Source organism: Monosiga brevicollis, genomic scaffold (assembly GCF_000002865.3).
Source record: "Monosiga brevicollis MX1 MONBRscaffold_48 genomic scaffold, whole genome shotgun sequence".
In the NCBI taxonomy this organism is placed as follows: Eukaryota; class Choanoflagellata; order Craspedida; family Salpingoecidae; genus Monosiga; species Monosiga brevicollis.
The window spans coordinates 126,510-144,633 of NW_001865085.1; the positions used below are offsets into that span (position 1 = coordinate 126,510).

The 18,124-nt window shown below is 55.7% G+C and overlaps 4 protein-coding genes across 4 annotated transcripts; 1 reads left to right on the forward strand and 3 right to left on the reverse strand.

The window, feature by feature from the left end:
- Positions 1–528: 528 nt before the first annotated feature.
- MONBRDRAFT_30342 (uncharacterized protein) lies at positions 529–1,613 on the reverse strand (the record flags this gene model as incomplete). The annotated part of the gene is made up of 5 exons (XM_001750802.1): positions 529–672; positions 767–933; positions 1,053–1,110; positions 1,333–1,432; positions 1,567–1,613. The coding sequence occupies 5 exons, from the start codon at positions 1,611–1,613 to the stop codon at positions 529–531; spliced, it is 516 nt and encodes a 171-aa protein (XP_001750854.1).
- A 1,987-nt stretch (positions 1,614–3,600) lies between these two features.
- Positions 3,601–10,051, forward strand: MONBRDRAFT_30343 (uncharacterized protein; the record flags this gene model as incomplete). The annotated part of the gene is made up of 17 exons (XM_001750784.1): positions 3,601–3,874; positions 4,030–4,065; positions 4,212–4,676; positions 4,799–4,958; positions 5,059–5,143; positions 5,241–5,340; positions 5,436–5,610; positions 5,710–5,788; positions 5,927–6,043; positions 6,154–6,235; positions 6,333–6,538; positions 6,666–6,773; positions 6,898–8,055; positions 8,187–9,107; positions 9,209–9,305; positions 9,418–9,585; positions 9,747–10,051. 17 exons carry the CDS (start codon positions 3,601–3,603, stop codon positions 10,049–10,051), a joined length of 4,536 nt encoding a protein of 1,511 aa, XP_001750836.1.
- Positions 10,052–10,452: 401 nt separating this feature from the next.
- Positions 10,453–11,726, reverse strand: MONBRDRAFT_34740 (uncharacterized protein). The gene is made up of 4 exons (XM_001750803.1): positions 11,399–11,726; positions 11,027–11,310; positions 10,704–10,946; positions 10,453–10,621 (listed from the first exon to the last, which is right to left on the reverse strand). The coding sequence occupies exons 1-4, from the start codon at positions 11,577–11,579 to the stop codon at positions 10,493–10,495; spliced, it is 837 nt and encodes a 278-aa protein (XP_001750855.1). The 5' UTR covers positions 11,580–11,726; the 3' UTR covers positions 10,453–10,492.
- An 803-nt stretch (positions 11,727–12,529) lies between these two features.
- MONBRDRAFT_30345 (uncharacterized protein) lies at positions 12,530–14,219 on the reverse strand (the record flags this gene model as incomplete). Its single annotated transcript, XM_001750804.1, has 6 exons — positions 12,530–12,696; positions 12,805–12,901; positions 13,007–13,162; positions 13,268–13,362; positions 13,674–13,731; positions 13,755–14,219. 6 exons carry the CDS (start codon positions 14,217–14,219, stop codon positions 12,530–12,532), a joined length of 1,038 nt encoding a protein of 345 aa, XP_001750856.1.
- Between the last annotated feature and the right edge of the window lie 3,905 nt (positions 14,220–18,124).

An 18,124-nucleotide genomic window follows, 5' to 3' on the forward strand; every position in this document is an offset into this window, starting at 1 on the left:
ACGCGGTTCGTTCACTGTGAGGTGGAGGTCATATTCATGTGACAACGTGCCCTTTGGAAATGTTGCTGGGTCGAGGTACTTGCAGTTGGTGACTTCAAGGGATGATGCTCACTCGCCTGGTTCTTTGTGTGTGTGTGTGTGTGTGGTGTTGAGACCTGGATGGTGACCTCTCTCGTGGGAGAGAGTCTGGCATGCAAGAGGTTTTTGATTTGAATTTTTCAAGGGTGTTGTTAACCATGTCAAGGCGCTTGCTAAGAGAGCCAACACCATTGGGGCAGTTGAGAGAAACACAAAGAGAAAGAGTGGTTGTGTATGCGGAAGAGGAAGGCATGTGACGGCACAGCAGCCACCGTGAAGCCCACCCAGGACAGGGCTAAGGGTCCAAACAAACAAGAGAGAAGGGGGCACGACCCCAGAAACCACGGGGTGGGCACAGAGTGGGAAGGAGAAGGTTATCTGGGCAAACACACGGGACGCCAGCGCCCGCCCGGGACCTCCTTACAGAGTGTCATTGAACTTTGATGAAGCTTAGTAGGCCGCGTTGGCCGAGGGAGGCGGGCCCAGGGGATCGGCGGGCATCTCTGCCAGCTCAGGAAGCTTGGGCTTGGCGGCATCTGCTTGGAATCGGTTAATGGCAATGGCCACACCCTCGATCAGCGACAAGATAAAGGCCTATAGTCAGGGGTAATGAAACGCGCAGTGGGATGAGTTGTGCGTTGCTTCAAGATCTTGTTTGGCGGACAATGAGCCAAAGAAAGGCGCTTACACCACCCAGAGCAGCCTTGAAGGCAGTCTTGGGACCATAGCGGATGGAGAGGAGACCCGAGGTGAAGAAGCCCGAAGAGATGGCATTCCAGGGATCCTCCTTGCCACGAAGAGCCACAAAGCTGCAGTCAAAGGTGGAGAAGAGCGCACCCCAAATGGCAAAGTTGCCTGCACATTGCCCCGACACAAAAGGGTTGCGTAAGTTGACTCGAGCAAAAGCCCTTCACGGCCTGGCAAAGGCACAAGGCGCGCATGAGGTCGGGACCATTCGAGATGAGAAAGCTTACCACCGACGGTGGGTGCCCTTAATTTGACGGCGCTGATCATTTCGCGGTATTTGAGGCCCTGTGCCAAGGGAGCGGCAAGTAAGCTTGATCAGTCATGACTTGAAGCAGGGCAAACACAGAAAGAGAGGAAGAACGGAAAGGGGAAGGATATTTTGAAAAAAAAAAAAAAAAAAAAAAAGAGAGAGAGAAAACAACCCCTCCTAGAGGCGGAGGAAGGGCAGGAGCAGACTTCAAATTTGGAGTGTTGCATGTTTCAGACGGGAAAGACAAGAGGACGCACAGTGGGGGCGTTGCGGTAGCCGCGAACGCCATGCCAGATGGTGCCACCGATGGCGCCCATGGCAAAGGCAGCACCGCAGTCGTCGAGAATGCGGTAAGGGCTGTGATTGGGTCAAGCAGGGAGTTGGTCAATCAAAAGGGAAGAGCAGATGGTGGTGAGCACAAGGCGATGCGGCTGCCACGACGGTGTTCAAGTCGGGCAAGTCGGCCGAGCAAAGCAGCGCCGCGGACGCACCAGGGCTCGCGCTGAAAGGACTGTTCTTCTTCCATGTTGGGCTCCATGGTAGCGGTGTGAATTTGGAGGTACTAAGCTTTAAGAATGGTCGGTCACAGACCGAACGGATCAACAAGAGTGCCGGCGCAAGACTGGACCAGGGAGCTGGATGGACAAGCAAGCAGGTGGTCGAGCAGCCACCAAGCCAACGAAGGGTTCGAGCCATGCACGACAGTGTGAGCGTCAGCGGGCAATACCATCCCTGTCCCAGCCTCAGGTGCATGAACCATGGACCCGATAACAGCCTGAAATGCAGAGGCATTGTACTGTTTTATGCAGCACGGACAGGGGTGCCAGTAGCGAGGCCATAGTCCGAGCACATGCTCTCAAGGCTGCCCTTTTTTTTTTTTTTTTTTTTCGTTTCGCGCACTTACGAGAGAGAGAGAGAGAGAGAGGGAGAGAGAGAGGAGCAAAGTGGAGAGGTGTGGATGAGGCGAAGACAGTGGGAAGAGAGGTCACACGAGCACGACAAGCGTCAAGCTTGGAACTAAAGATAAAAGAAGAGAAGAGCTCGAGTGCAAGTGTGACGTCAGAGAGAGTGAGTCAACGGGGATACCAACGCAGAGGAAGGCAGTCGTGGAACAAAAGAAGCGCGGCTACACGTGTGCCGTGTGTGATACCACACCCAAGTTCAACGTTATCACGGCTTACACCTTGACAGCATCACACTTGCCGGCAGACGGTGTCAGCAGCCGAAAGAAGGGCTACCAAGTGTGATACCGGTCGCGTTTCAGCTTTCTTACAGCCGCCGGCAATTATCTGACAATATGCTATTGTCAGATGATTATCGGGGATGAGTCTATCAGATGGTAGCGCGCTCGGTGGTAAGCGGTAAAGTGTAACAAATGTGTGACGCTTGACATCCAGCTCATCCAGCTCTGCTACCAACTGTCACAGCGGCGTAAGTCGAGCCGGCCTGGTGCGCGTAAGAGCCCTCTGCGGCGATGGCCCCCGATGGCCTTCGATCTAATCGACTTGCCTGTCGACAGGGCTGGGGCGAGCTCCAACAAGATGGAGAGACGAGGGAGCAAGCGATCGCAGTGGGGGGGGGGGGGGTTTGATTTATGGCCCAGTGCCTTTGATTTGCATCCCTCTCGCTCTCTATGAATACCATTCACTCTCTCTGCTTGTAGCATGAAATTGCCTTTATCCATTTGCCCACACATCACCTCCTCCCTCACTTTTCTTTACACTTTGACACACTCTCTCTTCCCTCTCTGTCTCTGTCTCTCTCTCTCTCTCTCTCTCTGACGGCACACACACACACTCGCGCGTCTATTATTTTTTTCTCTCTCTCTCTCACTCTCTCTCACACACACTCTCTCACACTCACGCTCTCTCTCTCTCTCTCTCTCTCTCTCTCACTCTCGTGACGAGGTCAAGTTGGAGTCGGCGGGGGGAGGGAGCCTTGGCTAGTACGGTCGGGCTGCCTCTGCTCTTTACTGAGGAGACTTGCGATTTTGGTCACAATATCGTCGTACGGCTTTGGAGGTGTGTATCATCATCATCATCGCCATCAGTATAGCAGCGCTTGTACACTGGAAAGGGGCGGGCGACGGGCTGGCTCCCGCGATGGCCAGTGGCGTCAGGTGGTGCTCATGGCTCTTGATCCTGCCTGCTACCGTTGTACACGATGGCCGTGGGGCCTTGCTTTGCTTAGGGGCTCAGTCTTGAGGTCTGGCCGCGTGTCTGCACAAACAGTGGCTGGCGCCGAGGCGCCACTTTTTTTCGCTCCATCGCCCCCTTGTAGCTCGACTGGCCGGTGGCGGCACAATGCAGCGCCCCGTGGCCCGCTAGCAGATCGACGCGACGTTCATCGCGTGGCTGGCACAGGCACACCCCTTTGAACAAAAGCCTTCTTTTGCAGTGAACCACCTCAGTAGAACTTTGAGCCAGCCAACAAGGGCCCTCGTGCCCCTGCCTTTTCTTCGCGCCTCCGAGCCAGCTAGCTAGGATCTATTTGCCATCATCTTCGCCATCATCAGCATCATCATCATGGACCTCACAACTTGGCTCACCTCTCTCAAACTGGAGGAATATGGCGCTCTGCTCGAGCACCATGGCATCACCTCGATCCATCAGCTCTCCATCTTGACTGAGGAACAACTGATTACCATGGGCATGGATAAAATTGGCCATCGTCGTCGCCTCCTCAAAAATGCCAAAGAACTGATGGCCCCTTCGGTCCAGCCCGCTTCTACACAAGCTCAGCCCCCTGTCGTACCCACCAAAACCAAGGCTCCGCCACCCGTTCCCCCTAAATCCCGAGGTTGGCCATTCGTGCTGGCACTGTGCCCCTTGGCGCTGAACTACACATGATTTCACCCACCCCTCATCCTCTTTTCCCTCCTTCCTCCTCCTCCTCCACCACCACCACCACCTCCTGCTTATCCTTCTCCTGCTTATCCTTCTCCGCCCTGCTAGGCCCCTCAACGTCCACAGAGCAAAACGATAGCGATTGTATGTCCCACCCCCCTTCTGCCTTTGGTCCATGATGCCTTCTTCGCCCGTCATCCCCTCGGCTTGAGAGATTGTATCCCGCCGCAACCGCCGCAGCACCTCTTCTCAACCTGCTCACTCCTTGGCCGCGCCTTTTACCTTTGTAGCCGCCCCTCCCCCACTGCCCCGCAAAGCTGGATCCCTGCGCCCCACCCCAGCACTGGCGCAAGAGGAGAAAAAGCTTCAGCCCCGCTCCAAATCGCCCATCATGCCTCCGAGTCGCCCCCCACCCCCTCGCGACTCCGCCCCCGTGCCCGTGTCTGCAGCCGCCACCGCTCCACCGGCCGTGCCCCGAAAAACTCGACCCAGCGACTCTTCAACTCGAGGCCCTGCTCTCTTGCCGCCCTCAAATCGTGCTGCACCCCCCCCCTCACTTCACGCTACCCCAGTGCCCAAACCTTCGCGCCCACCCCCGCCGGCCGAGTCGGCCCCAGCACGCCCCTCCCCGCCTTCAGATCCCGCCCCAGCTCGGCCCCAGCGCGAGGACTCTACTCGCAGTACCACCAGCACTACCAGTGGCAACGCAAGCACCCCCGCAACCCCGCTTTCACCCAAGGCACCCCCGCCCTTGCGTATGTTGGTCGTAGACACCCCCGCGCCCCTGACTCACCCTTGATGCATCGTCCGCAGCCGTGATTTTGTCTCACGTTCGACATGCGCAACAGCCACACGGCCTAGCGATCCGATCTGGCAGCCTCTCCCCCACCCCCAGGCCGCCCCCAGCCCCCGAAGCTCCCGACTCGCACCTCGGGTCCTGATGTCCACCGCAACGAGTTTGCCGCTCCCTCGGACGATGATGAGGGCTCGTACATCATGTTGCCCCGCTTACCCTCCGATGCCTCGCAATTACGCCGGTTTGTTGACCGTGTTCCATCCGCGGGCCCTTCTTCCTCCCCATGCACTCACCATTCTATCCGTGCTCTGCGCGTGCTCCAATGAACGTGGACGACACAGGGTGTCGATTGGACAACGTCGAGAGAGCTCTCTATTGCCCTCCAGCATGACGCGAGAACAAGCCGCTATGCTCACCGAGCGCTCTGTACGTGGTTCTTTGGCGCTGTGCTCGAATAAACAGCAGGGCGAGCCTTCTTAGCTCATCACTTGCCACCGATCTTGGTGACGGTTCTGAAAAATAGGCTGCCGCACCTCGCACGTTGCAAAAACGCTCCAAGGTGGACTCACACGCCACCAAGGAAGGCTGGCTCTTGAAGCGCGGTGGTGCCACTGGCCGCAAGGGTACAGAACCTTGGCAACCCGAGTCTGGTCGTCATGCCCACGGCTTGTGGGTTGGCTTCTCACTAACCTTTCTTCCCCTTGTCAATGTCACTCAGGCTGGGATCGACGGTATTGCGTGTACAAAGAAGGCGTGCTGTCCTATTTTGTCGGAGACAAAGAGACTCGCCCTCAAGGGTGCATCGCCCTGACGGAAATGAAGGCCATTCGTCACGATACTGGCCACAAGAATCGTTTCGAACTCGATACCTACGAGCGCACCTTCATCTTCAAGTCTGTTTCTTCCTTCTGCCCGCTCACCTTCTCGGCTTCTCCCGTTGGCTTGACACTTGTCCTTTCCCCATTCTCACGCATCCCTCACCGCTGCCACAGGGCCGAATCTCCCGAGGAGATGACGTCATGGATGATGTTCTTGGGCTCGCAAATCCAGCTCTTCAAGCCCAAACCGACCGTGCGTTTTGCTTTCCAAGACGCAAGCACATGCTGCTGCGTTACTCCGCCCGTGCTCGCATTCATTTTGCCTCTCGCATTTAGCTAGCTCGTGAGTTGTCTCATTTCCTTTTGCACAATGCTACTTCTGATGCCGCAGGCGGGAGGCAGCATGGCCGACCCAGACAAGGAAGGGTACATGCGGCACGCTTGCGGGGCCATGGGCTGGGCACGTCGGTATATTGCTTTAAAAGACGGCCAACTCTGTCTCTACGAGGTACGGCTTGTACCTGCGATCCATCGGCGCACCACCCACCTTGACTTCTAGTTGGTTCGCTGCTCATTCCTGTTGACCCGCTTGCTTTAATGTTTGCCTCTTGCCTGTAGACGTATCAGGACTTCAAGGATGAGAATCCGGTGGACCGCATCAATACCATGCTGATTACAGTCAAGGTGCGCTCGCGATCTGGTCTTCTGATCTCTTGCCGCCGCCTTCTGTCCACCTGTGGCTAATAGTCGCGCTCGATGACTGTCTATCACTTGCCATTTCGCTCAGGTTGGGACAGGCCGCAAAGCGCGCAACCATCAGTTCAAGTTGGTGGATAGCCAGCAACGGCACATCGAGTTCCAAGCTGCATCAGATCAGGAGCTACGTGATTGGACTCAGGCAATACAAAACTCCATTCTCTGGAGTCTCAACCAACTCGATTCCGCTGCCACCTCCCACAAGAAGCAGACCAAGAGTGTGGTCGATACGATACGCCCCGACGAGGTCAAGACCTCGAGCCTGCGTGTTTTTTTTTTTTTTTTTTTTTTTTTTTTTTTGGATTTCTGTTTCTTGGACGGAGAGATGAGGCGTCTTCCCCCTTTTCTAACAAACTTGGTGTGCCATGCTTTAGGCAATGAAAATCATTCGTGAAAACACCAGCAACCTGCGCTGTGCTGATTGCAGCACGGCCAATCCAGACTGGGCCTCAATCAATCTCGGTACCATGGTCTGCATTGATGTACGTTCTCGCTTAAGGCAAAAGACTTACTTTCAAGATAATGGCTCGGAAGGGGGGGGGGGGGGGGTTTGTTGCCGGCGCCCTGGTACTCACTCACCGATGAACGAATTTTTGCATTCAAAAGTGTTCGGGCGTTCATCGTAGCATGGGCGTGCACATTAGCAAGGTGCGGTCTGCCACGCTGGATGATTGGCCGCGCGATTCTCTTGAGGTGATGAAGGCCCTCGGTGTCAAACTGGCCAACACCATTTGGGAAGGCAACTTGCCCGAGGGGGTCAAACCTAACATGAATAGCGACCGGCCCACCAAGGAGGATTTCATTCGGCGCAAATATGAAAAGCACGAATTTGTCAAGTTTTGGCATGATCCGGCTCGGGACATTAATGAACAATTGTGCGCGGCGGTTCAGCAATCAGAACTGCTGGACACGGCCATGTTACTAGCGGCCGGTGCCGATCCCAAAGCACAGGAAGCCAATACGGGCCACAGCGCTCTGTATCTCGCTCGTCGTGCCAAGCGCTCGCTCCAAGCAGCACTGCTCTCGCTCAATGGCGCCGTACTGAGTGCCGACGAACAGCAGAGCCTCAATGCTAGCGTACAAAGCGCCTCCTCAACGGATGGAAACGTCTTTGGACCTGGCGCTACTGACGATGACGATGAGGGCGAGGATGTCGATTTTCCTGCCCCAACACCCACCCAGTTTGAGGGGCCCCTGGCCTTGTTTGACAGTCGCAGCGCTACTCTGACCCCGTATGATGCCCTTTACGAGATGGGCGTGCTGCGCCTCAGCCCTCAAGAGGCCTCCACGACCGGTGCAGGCACTCCCGAGGGCGCGCCCACGGCCATGGAAATTCCCTTGCAGTCGCTCAAGACGGCGCAGGCCACCACGGCCGCAGATATTCTGAACAGTTATGGCCACGGGCAGGCACAGTCCGCCAACAATGAAAACTTGCGTTCTGTCCTCGCAGCCGAGCATGGCTACCTGTGTGTCACCACGCTGTCAAGTCGCCGCTTTGTGCTGCAAACGGAAACGCCAGAGCAGGCTCGTACCTGGGCCGAGTGTCTGCAGGCCAACATTGACGCCATTCCGCTGGGCGATCGGGGATTCGACTTTGAAAATTGCAGCTTTGTGGGCCACCTGCAGATTCATCAAGAGGGTGTCGGCTACAAGCAGCGGTACTTTGCCTTGCAGGGCAAGGCTCTGTCCTACTTTCTTTCGCAAACAGACCCAAACCAGAACGAGATTGACCTGTCAAACTTCTACGATGTTGTCGCGGGTCTGGTGCGTTGTGTTATCTTCCGTTTCACTGCTCCTCATCTTGTGTTGTTCCCAACACCGAGTGCACCACGAACGTGACGGCTCATCTTGCCGTAATGATTTCTCTTGTTATCTTTTGCTTGCGCTGTGCTTAGGCGAGCAGAGGTGTGGACGGCAAGCTCGAGACGAGCAAGTCCCGGGTTGATCTCACGCTGGTTGGTGTCCACGACTTGGTTGTACTGCGCGCCAATACGGAGGAAGTGCGGGACGAGTGGTTCCGCCATCTCAAGGCAACCCAAGTCTTTGGTGCGGAACTCGAGAGCAGCCCGACTCTGGTTCCGCGCGTGGTGGATATGTGTTGCTCCTTCATTGAAACGCGTGGCCTCTTTGAGGAGGGCATCTACCGCGTACCTGGCAACGCTGCCACCATGCGCCGCCTCCGCCAGGCCTTTAACATGGACGATACGAGCGTGAAGCTGGATCCGGCCAAAGTATCGGCCACCGACGTGGCTGGCTTGTTAAAGCAGTACTTTCGCCAGCTGCCCGAGTCCCTTTTTCCTCGTGCACTTTACGACGGCTTTTTGGACACAATGCGCATTGCCGACCATGAGCAACGGTTGTACAACCTAAAACACTACATTGAACAGCTGCCCCCGGCCCATTACCAGACCCTCCGTCGCCTGTGCGCTCATCTGGCTGTGGTTGCGGAGCATGCGGCCTCGAACAAGATGACCACAACCAACTTGGCAGGGGTGTTTGCGCCCTCGCTCATGCATGTGCAAACTGACAACGAGGCACCACCGGGCGATGTGGCGCTCATGGCCAAGGAGTACAAGTGCTTGGAAGCATGCATCACCTACCACGAGTGGCTGTTCAACATGGAGCAAAAGTCAGACCACGATCTCATGCTCAAAGCTGGGCGCCTCAAAATCGAGGCTGCCAAGCAGGCGCATGAGCAGGCACTTTCGACCAAAAAGGGTACCGGCAACCTGGCCGAATTCATTTTTGAGATTGAGGACGAGATCCACGATACCTCTCACACCTTTCCCCTGAGCAGTGAGACGGTAGCATCAGAGGTTTGTTATCGTGTCCTCGAGACCCGTGTGCACCTCCTGAGGCTCTAAGCCTGCTCATACTTCATATACCCGTGCTGTTGTTGTTGCTTGGGTGTGAGTAGGTGCTGGCCACCCTGTGTGAGCGGCAAGGCAGCGAGGTGCAGCCTGGGTTAGCCGTCGTGGAGGTGGTCAATGAGCTCGGCTTGATGCGTCCGCTCGGTACGTCGTTTGCGACTGATTCGTGGTTTGCAGGGTTTGATTTTGGCTCTGAAGCATTCTTATTCTGATGAATCATTGGGCACACACCTCGTCTCTTTTTGAATCCATGCAGCGGCCTGGGAGTCGCTTTTTGCAGCCTCAGCTCGGTGGCGAGGACCCTTTCATTTCAAAATTCAGAACAACCCCTTTGACGCCATTCTACACTCAGCCCTGGGTGCTCAGAGCCCTTCGACTTGGCTGCACATTCGCTCCGTCGACATGGAAACAGGCAATGGCATCGGTGAGTTGAGCGCACCGACGCACCGTCCGCCGCACTTTTCGGGGTATCTGTCTCTGCGTCTGTGCCTGTGTCTCTGTGTGTGTCGTCTGGCTTGGGGCGGCTTGGCTCATCTGGCTGTTGCACGAATGTGTGCATAGGACCCTGGACTGGTGGTCTTTTAGGCCGTGGCAGCGGCTTTCGTCGGTGTTACGCTCGGATCGAGACAACAGGGGCCGATGGCCCAGGAAGCATTGTGGTCTTCAAGGATGAAACACTGGCGCAGGAGTTGGGTCGCTTTGCGTTGGACAGCGCTATTCGCGTGTACAGCTTGACGCGGCCACGCAAGCTTCCCACTCCTTTCTCCTTTGTATTGCTTCGAGTCACAGCCAGTGCCTATCACGAGACTGTTATTTGTGCGGACTCGCAAGTGGAGTTGGAGCAGTGGTTTGGGCATTGCACGGTCCTGAACCAGGCTAACTTGCAATAGCCCTCGTGACTGGTCTCAGCCAAGTTGCCGCTTTGACTTGAACAAACCTTGATTGCTTGACAAGAAGAAGGTTGCAAGGCGAAGACCATGTGTGTCTGTGTGTGTGTAGTGAATCTTGTTCGTATCCCAATCCATCTATCCCAGACACTTCTGATCTTGACCTCCTCCCAACTGTTGGTGGACTGTAACAGGTTTTTTGTTTTTTTGTTTTTTTCGTTCTTTCAATCCTTTCTATTTTTTTTTTTTTTTAAAAACAGCTCCTTGTGTCTGCTTGTACTCGTGTATGGGTTTGAGTTGTAGCAGCATTCCGGCGACGAATTGACAACAGCCAGTTGAAGAACACGTTGACATGCTCATGGATCCAATTGATGTTGTCATGCCGTTGCATTGCACAGCACAAAAAAGAAAAGAGGTTGGAGCAGTAAGAAGACTGCAGAGGCCTCAGGCCTGTTGGGTCTGAATGATACCCGCGAGCAGATCGCGCATCTCTTGAAGCTGTGAGACAGGCAGGTCAAGCGGTGAAGCAGCGTGGGCAGATGCCAGCTGAACCTCGGCCAGCTTGAGGTGTTCCTGCCCGATGCGATTGCCAGAACGATGCGGGTGAGGGAGCGGGTTTTGCAACCACGGCGAGTGAGGTCGTTTGGGCACGCACCTGGGCCAGGCCAAGGTCATTGAACTGCAGAGCCAAGGCAGCTTGGCACAAATCGGCAGCCACGGCAAAAGTAATGTCGTATTCCGGAGCTTCGCCGTCACTAAGCATTTGTCTGAGTTGAAAAAGGATGCGACGCCCCGCAGTGCGCTCGTACGGCTCGAGGTCCTGCCAAGCGACTTTTTCAGGCTCGAAATGGCTTTGAAGGTGAGCAAACCACACGGCAACAGATTGCCGTGCATACGTCTGCGTGGGACCAGGTGGTGGCACGAAGTGGTGAGCAAGCAGCGTGGATTAGGAAGATGCACCGAGCGCGCCACACTGACCAAGCCTCGCGAATAATCCTGGAGACGATCGATGAAGAGAGAGGCCATGGGAAAGTAGGCCAAGGCGACTGCAATGCTATCGTTGCCCGATGCCAGGGAAGCATGGTAAATGTCTTCGGCCATGTGGGTCAGGGCCTCGGCCGTGAGTCCTCGGGCCAGATACACGGCGGCCAAGCTGCGATGAAGCTGGGCACGGTGATCGGCCCCCACGGTGCCTTGGGTCTTGAGAGCATTCCAGTGAGCCTGCGTCAGGCTTTTCTCCGCCGTGTCAATATCGCCAATAGCTGCGCGCAGCACCAAAGGCAACGAGATGAGGTCCCCCTTGTCCGGGACAGACAGGCGCCATGGCCAGCTGGGTTCGGCACAACATACCCAGCGCTGCCTCGCCAAAGATGAGCAGAACCTGGAACCGCAGCAAATCGCTGAGCTGCGGATGGGCCTGCGCCAATTGCTGGGCCTGCGTGGCAAGCCGCAGACCCTCCTCGTCCCGCTCCCGCGCGAGCTCATCTCTCGCCGCCAGCAGCAACTGTGTAATCTTCTCCTCAGTCGTCATGTCGGTGATCGCCGTCCTCACCAAGACACCCCCAGTCCCTCAAGGCGATTCCTCCCCTCCCCCTCCTCAACCTGGTCACACCCACCCCCCTCCAATACAGGCACACGGCAAGTCTAACGCGGATTGCGATCACGACCTCGACAGAGCGAGAGAGAGAGAGAGAGAGAGAGAGAGAGAGAGAGAGAAAGCGCGCGCGTAAGTTGTTCAGAGAAAATTCAGAGAGAGAGAGAATTCAGAGAACGTGAGAGAGAAAGAGAGGAAGAGAATGGACAAGCACAGAGAAAGGTTTGAAAAGAAGAAGAGTTCAGCAAAAAAAAGCAAGCTCAAAGCAGAGAAAGAGTACAGAGAGAGAAAAAGTTCAGAGGGACAGAGTGTAAAAGTTTCACAAACAGAGACAGAGACGTTGAAAGAGAGGTTTAAATGCGTTGTCAAGCAAATGTACAAACAAACGTCTGACAATAATAATCTGACAACCGGCTGGCCCGAGCTGGGAGCTGGGGACTGGGGACTTAACTGAACTGGGGCTGTAGCTGGGGCTGGGGAGGAGTGAACGAGACGAGGGTTGATTAAAAAGGACGCAGGGTCAAACAGCTGGGACATGCCGACTGGTAAACGGGTTGATCAAAAAAGACACGCAAGAGAAGAGTCGCCAAAGCTACTGAAAAGCTGGAAAGGACGCGGCTTGGTCAAAGAAAACGACGAGAAAATCGGGTCTGGCGCAGAGGTGCTCATCACGCCAGCGTGTCAAGACAAGAGGCAAAGCAACGCGTCAGCAGTTTAGCTTGGAACCAGAAAGACAATTTGGTTTATTGCGCACCAGCTCCTTGTGCGTCTTGACCCTATTCAGATCCAAACAAAAAAGGGGGTCAAAGGGATCAAAGGGTTGAGAGTGAGTGCTCGCGGGCGGTGAATGCCGATTGCGCGTGACGCAAGGGTCAACCGGCGAGATTTCAGATGAAAGAGAGACAACTGACCACGGCAGCGCGTTGGGCCTCGAGAACCTTGAGAAGAGCGAGTTCCCAGCCAAAAGCATGAGAGCCAGGCCCCAGGTATGCGGCAAAACGTTCCTCCACCTTCAAAGTTTGTTGATGCCCATCGGGCCATGTCATAGTGCCACCTAAATGCAGGGGGGAAGGCAGGATACAGATGTGAGTGAGGAGGCAGTGACAAGAAGGGGCCTCACAGTGCAAGAAGGAGTGTGTCACACAAGCACGAAACACCGTACCTTCCAGGGGTCGGCCGTTGTCAAACTCCCCATCAAATACGAGTGAGCCTTTCTCTGTTTCAAAGGTGAGCTTGCCACGGCCATGGCGTTTGTCGTTCTAGAAAGAAGGAAAAAAAGGGGGAAACGAGGAAAATCAAGTTGAACGTCGAGACAAGGCCGAGCCACAGCAAACAGCAACAATGGGGCTGGCATCTGGCCGCACCTTCCACAGTCCATCGTATGTAAACGGAGGGAGGCCCGCGCGCTTGCTCTTGAGAACGCCTGGACCTTGCCGATTATCAGAAACAAAGGCGCCTTCAAAATGCGATCCATCTGGCAAGGTCAGCTTGCCTTGACCATGGGGCTTGCCGCCAACAAACTGTCAAAGGTGGTATGCAGAAACTTGAGTCAGAAGAAGCCCATCCCCCCTTGATCGCGATAAACACAGCCTGTGGGCAATGTTGAAAGGAAGCATTGGACGAACCTCGCCTTCATAGGCACGGCCATCCGGTACAGACATGACGCCGGGGCCTTCCAGAGCCCCCTTGACAAAGTTGCCCTTGACTAGTAGATGAGCGCCTGAAGTGCGATCATGTGAATGGGTGGGGTCAGCGAGAACAAGATAGGTGTGTACTGAGCGGTGAGAAGAGCTGGAAGAAGACGCGCCTTTGAGTTCGCCGGGCCCTTCAAAGAGGCCGTTGGCAAAGCCGCCCGTGTACACGTTGCCGTGAGCGTAGGTGAGTGTGCCGCGGCCGTGCTGCTGGCCATTCTTGAACTCGCCTAGGATGGCCGGTATTACGGCTGTGAGTGGCGGTTGTGTCCATGTGGAACCACGGGCGCCGAAGGTGTTTCGGCGGCAAGAGCAAAGAAGAAATGAAAAACAGGCGTACCCTCATATTTGGACCCATCCGCCAGGACGAGAACACCAACGCCTTCTTGCTTGTCGTTCTATAGTATAGCGGGTCACAAACCGAGACGGCACCACGCATTTGGGTGAGCGCGGGATCGTCTTGGCGGGGTGGGGGCGGTATCGCAACAGATCGGACCTTGAAGGGGCCTTTGTAGTGACTTCCATCGGGGAGTGTGAGTTGGCCTTGACCCTCGCGAATGCCGGCGTTGTAGGAGCCCGTGTAGGAGGAGCCGTCGGCATACTTGAAGGCGCCTTGGCCGTGCATTTTGTTGTTTTGAAACTCGCCGTCAAAAGTACCCGCCTTGGTGGTCAAGGTACCGCGGCCGTGAAACTGACCGAGCTGAAACTGGCCCTTGTAACGCAGGCCATCTGCGCCGACCAGCTCGCCGGCGCCATGAAATTTGCCATCTTGCCAGCCACCAATATAGCTGTTGCCGTTTTCCAACCGCACCGCTGAACGGCCATCCGAGTAGGTATCAATCACCGATCGCCGGCGGGTCATGGTGCTACTCACGGGTTGACTCATGTTGCCGGTTCTCTTCCTGACCCGTCAGCACCAGAAAAAGGAGCAGCAGAGAACGAAAAAAAGCTGGTAGTGCAGGCGCTTGGCTGAGTGCACAGGAACAGCCGCACAGCCCGCACGTCCTTGGTTCAAGCAGCAAGCACCAAAACCCCTGCTACCCAACCCTTGCAAGGTCGACACGAGCAATCGTTGGCGCACCGCCTCCAGCACCTCCAGCACCCAATAATGGTTGCACACGGAGCAGCGGGCGCAGAGGAGAAGAAGAGAGGAGAGGCACTTGAGAAAAGGCCAGTGGACGAGGGAGTAGAGAAGAGGGAAGAGGGAGGAGGAGGGAAGGAAACGCCGCAGCGACGCGCGCGACACCAGCTACAGGTCGACGGCGACCGAGCGCGCGACCGTCAGAGAGAGAGAGAGAGAGAGAGAGAGAGCGATTCACTGTTCAGGGTTCAGACGAGCCAGTTCCTCCCCCTACGCAAACATTAAAAGTAACTGCAGATACTGCCGTTGATAACATTACCAAATCTGCATCAATTGTATAGATGGATACATTAACCTTCTATTGGAGTTTGGTGAATGGAATGCCAAGGAGCCAAAAAATATGCACATCTACCACATGTTTACCTACATTAAATAACGTTATAAGTGTTATAAAGTCTGCATTTACAGGTATATTTTATACATTAACTACTTAAACCTTCTGGCTACTATCATTTGTCAGACAATTTGTGTCTGTGCGCGCGCTCGGAATGGCAGCGGTGGGCTCGATGAATGAGAGAGGAGAGGGTCGGGGTGGTGGAGCAGGGGGTCAGGGAAGAGGTCGCGGTCGAGGTCAGGGTCGGGGTCGGGATCGAGGTCGGGGCGGGTCTGGGTTGGGTGATGCAGGTGATGGCGTACGGCTGGAGGATGTTTGGAAGGCCGTGATCAGCGACTGCCTGCAGCTGATGACGACGCTCGACCTGAGCGGTGCCACGGTGACCTGGGCTGACTTTCAGCGGGGCTGGAAGCAGACCGAGCTGACCGGTTGGCATTGGGCTCATTCTTTGGGTCTGCCGCGCCCTGCTGTGAGTGGTCATTCATTGTCCCCGCCCCTGCGCCGCGCTTCGTAAAGACGCTCCCTCATCACATGCGTGCGCCCTCTGGTGAGCTCGTAGGTTCTCGATGCCGTCACGGGCCTTTGTGTGCTCTGGATAACCGAGACGCCTTTCCCCCTCTCCCCCGTTGGTGCAGGATCTGACTTGCTCCTTGTTCCACCCGCGTCGGCTTTTTGATCTGTTCTCCGCCTTGCTCATGGCGTGGCATGCGTGCGCAGGTGCTGGGCAGTTTTACGCTCTACGCTCTCCACGCCACCTGTCCGGTCGACGATCCGATCAGGGTACGGTGCTTCGTGTATCGCTGCCCATGCCTTCCTCACCGTCACCGCCATCCTCCCCGCTCATTACGCTCAACAATGCAGGTTGATGTGACCGTCGAGCAATATCAGCACTTGCACAAGCAGTTGACTACCTTACTCGTGAGACTTTGACCGGGGCGTGTGTGCCACCCAAGCCGCCACGTCGCCTTGCTCACCGCGTTCATTCGTTTTGCAGACCGAAGGCCAGTTGGAGGCAGCGCGCGCTCTGGCAGACGTTCAGAAGGCTCGGGTGTTTCAAGTTGTGGCGGGACGTGCCCACAGTGCCAATTGGCAGCGCATGCCGTTGCGAGCCAGCAATCGGCTGTGGCTGCGCTGGCGCGAAGCTTGCAGCTCTTATCAACGCAGTGGGCAGCCATGCCTACCTGCCACCATTGCAGCGCTCGAGCACACGGCCAACCAATACCTTCAGGCGCAGAGAGCCCTGTAGGTGCCGCTTGGCCGTGGACACTCGCACTTTGAAGATGGATATGGCTGTGGGCCAAACCTGCTCCTTGCAATGCCATGACCCCAACTTGGTGTGATTGATTCGGCTGACTTGCTCTGCGCACCATGCCTCAGGGGCTTGGAACGAGACTCGGACCGAGGTGCGGGTTCAGGCCGTGCCAAGATTATCCCGGACCGACTTCTTCAGCTCCAAACCCTGTTCCTGACCAAGCGAGCTAAACGGCAAGACGAGGTGCGTTTCGTGTTTCGGGGCAACCCCTCTCCCCTGCTCGCGACGTTTGTGTGTGTGCGTGTGAGCGTGTGTGTGTCTGTGTGTCTGTGTCTGGGTGTGTGGCATCTCCTTGTTCGCGTCTCCACTCATGACATGCGGGCGGGGGTGACCAACGCAGTTGCGGGAAGCCATGGCCCAGCGCACTCGTCGCTGAGCGACTCGCTGCGCGCGGCCAAGCCATTGGCATGCATAGAGATGAAAAAAGTGTTGGTGGTGCTGCTGGTTGGCATCCTGAATTGAAGACTCGAGTAGGTGTGCGTGTGAGAGTTGGTCTGGTCAGCTCCTCTTGCTGGTTTTTCGGGTTAAACAACAGTTCTTCGACGTCTCTTGCCACACACGAAGATGGGCCGAGGAGAGAAGATGGGTTGGTTTCTAAGTCAAAGGCGAATGGGGTTCTAGTTGCTGCACTTTGATGCTGCATTATCGGGGAAGTGGGTTTTGTCGTGGAAGTTGATGCCTAGAAGAGGGTGTGCATGCACCGGCACATGTTGAGAAACAGCAAATAATAATGATGTGCGCCATTCGGATGAGAGCAAAGGAGCATGGTACATGCATTTACGCACGGAAAAGTTCGCTGTCCTGATCATCCACTTGGGCCTGCATGACGTTTTGCTCGAGGATGGCCGCAACTTCGAGACCGAGCTTGTGTGCCTGCACAATCACGTGTGTATGCGGAAGATACAGCAGAGCCACCACCGACCAGAAGCCAAGAGACGAGCAGTATTCATGAGAGCAGACACGCGGTGGCTAATCCCTCAGAGTGCTGTCCGACACGTACAGCACGGATTTGTGCGGGATCTGTTGCGTTGCGCAGCTTGGCCAGCTCCTCTTCGATGCGTTGCCTTGACGCTACCAAGGCGCAAAGATGGGCCCCAAAAGATACCAACAAGAGAGGCCAGCAACAACAGTAAGCATGCAACCAGCAAAGGGAGCCGCCATCATGCAGCGAGAGCGGAAGCATAGCCACGAGGGCCAGAAGGTCGTTCACGCACCAGCCAGCGCCATGTCATCACCGCGAAAAGCCAAGCGGCGAGCCTTCATAAGGCGACGAAGCACGGCCATGCCTGACACGGCGTCCAGCTCAGCCTCAAGGGCCGGGTTCTCAGCCGCCTTCTTCTTCCGACGCAGCGCCATGGCGCGTACCACCGGCCGAGCCACGGTGGTGCAGGGGCCGGAGACGCGCCGCAGCATTGCGGTCGAGTCGCGCAGCAAGCTCATCATGGTTGCTGGTGAGAGAGAGAGAGAATGGATGTGATGGCTGGAGGCTTGTGAGAGAGTCGGTTCGGCATGTGGGATGCATGTGAGGGTGGAATCAAGCTGTAAGCAGAGAATGAGCGCCAAGGAGCGTTTGCGGCAGAGGTACGGGGCGTCTTGATTAGAGTATCGTCGTGCAGATTTTCTGACATATAAATGGTGGTCAACTACAGTTTGCAACCATATTCTCTTGGATATGACAATAGTTACGTCTATACACATTGAGTTTATGAAGATTTTATTCGGAACGTAGAGTTAGTTGATGCAGAGCATTTTGAGGTTAATGCCGTTGCCACCCAGCCCCTTGTTTTGTTGTGCTTCTCAAACACTCACTGATCTCTCTCTCTCTCTCTCTCTCTCTCTCTCTCTCTCTCTCTCTCTCTCTCTCTCTCTCTCTCTCTCTCTCTCTCTCGCTCTCAAGCTCTCAAGCTCTCTCTCTCTCTCTCTCAAGCTCTCAAGCTCTCAAGCTCTCTCTCTCTCTCTCTCAAGCTCTCAAGCTCTCAAGCTCTCTCTCAAGCTCTCTCTCTC

What these genes read in the sequence shown, in the direction of transcription:
- MONBRDRAFT_34740 (XM_001750803.1), bottom strand. Translation starts at nt 11,579, where the DNA reads ATGACGACTGAGGAGAAGATTACACAGTTGCTGCTGGCGGCGAGAGAT. An exon ending in AGGATTATTCGCGAGGCTTG is followed by an intron (nt 10,947 to 11,026) that starts GTCAGTGTGGCG and finishes GGTCCCACGCAG; the next exon opens with ACGTATGCACGGCAATCTGT. An exon ending in ATGACCTTGGCCTGGCCCAG is followed by an intron (nt 10,622 to 10,703) that starts GTGCGTGCCCAA and finishes CGCATCGGGCAG; the next exon opens with GAACACCTCAAGCTGGCCGA.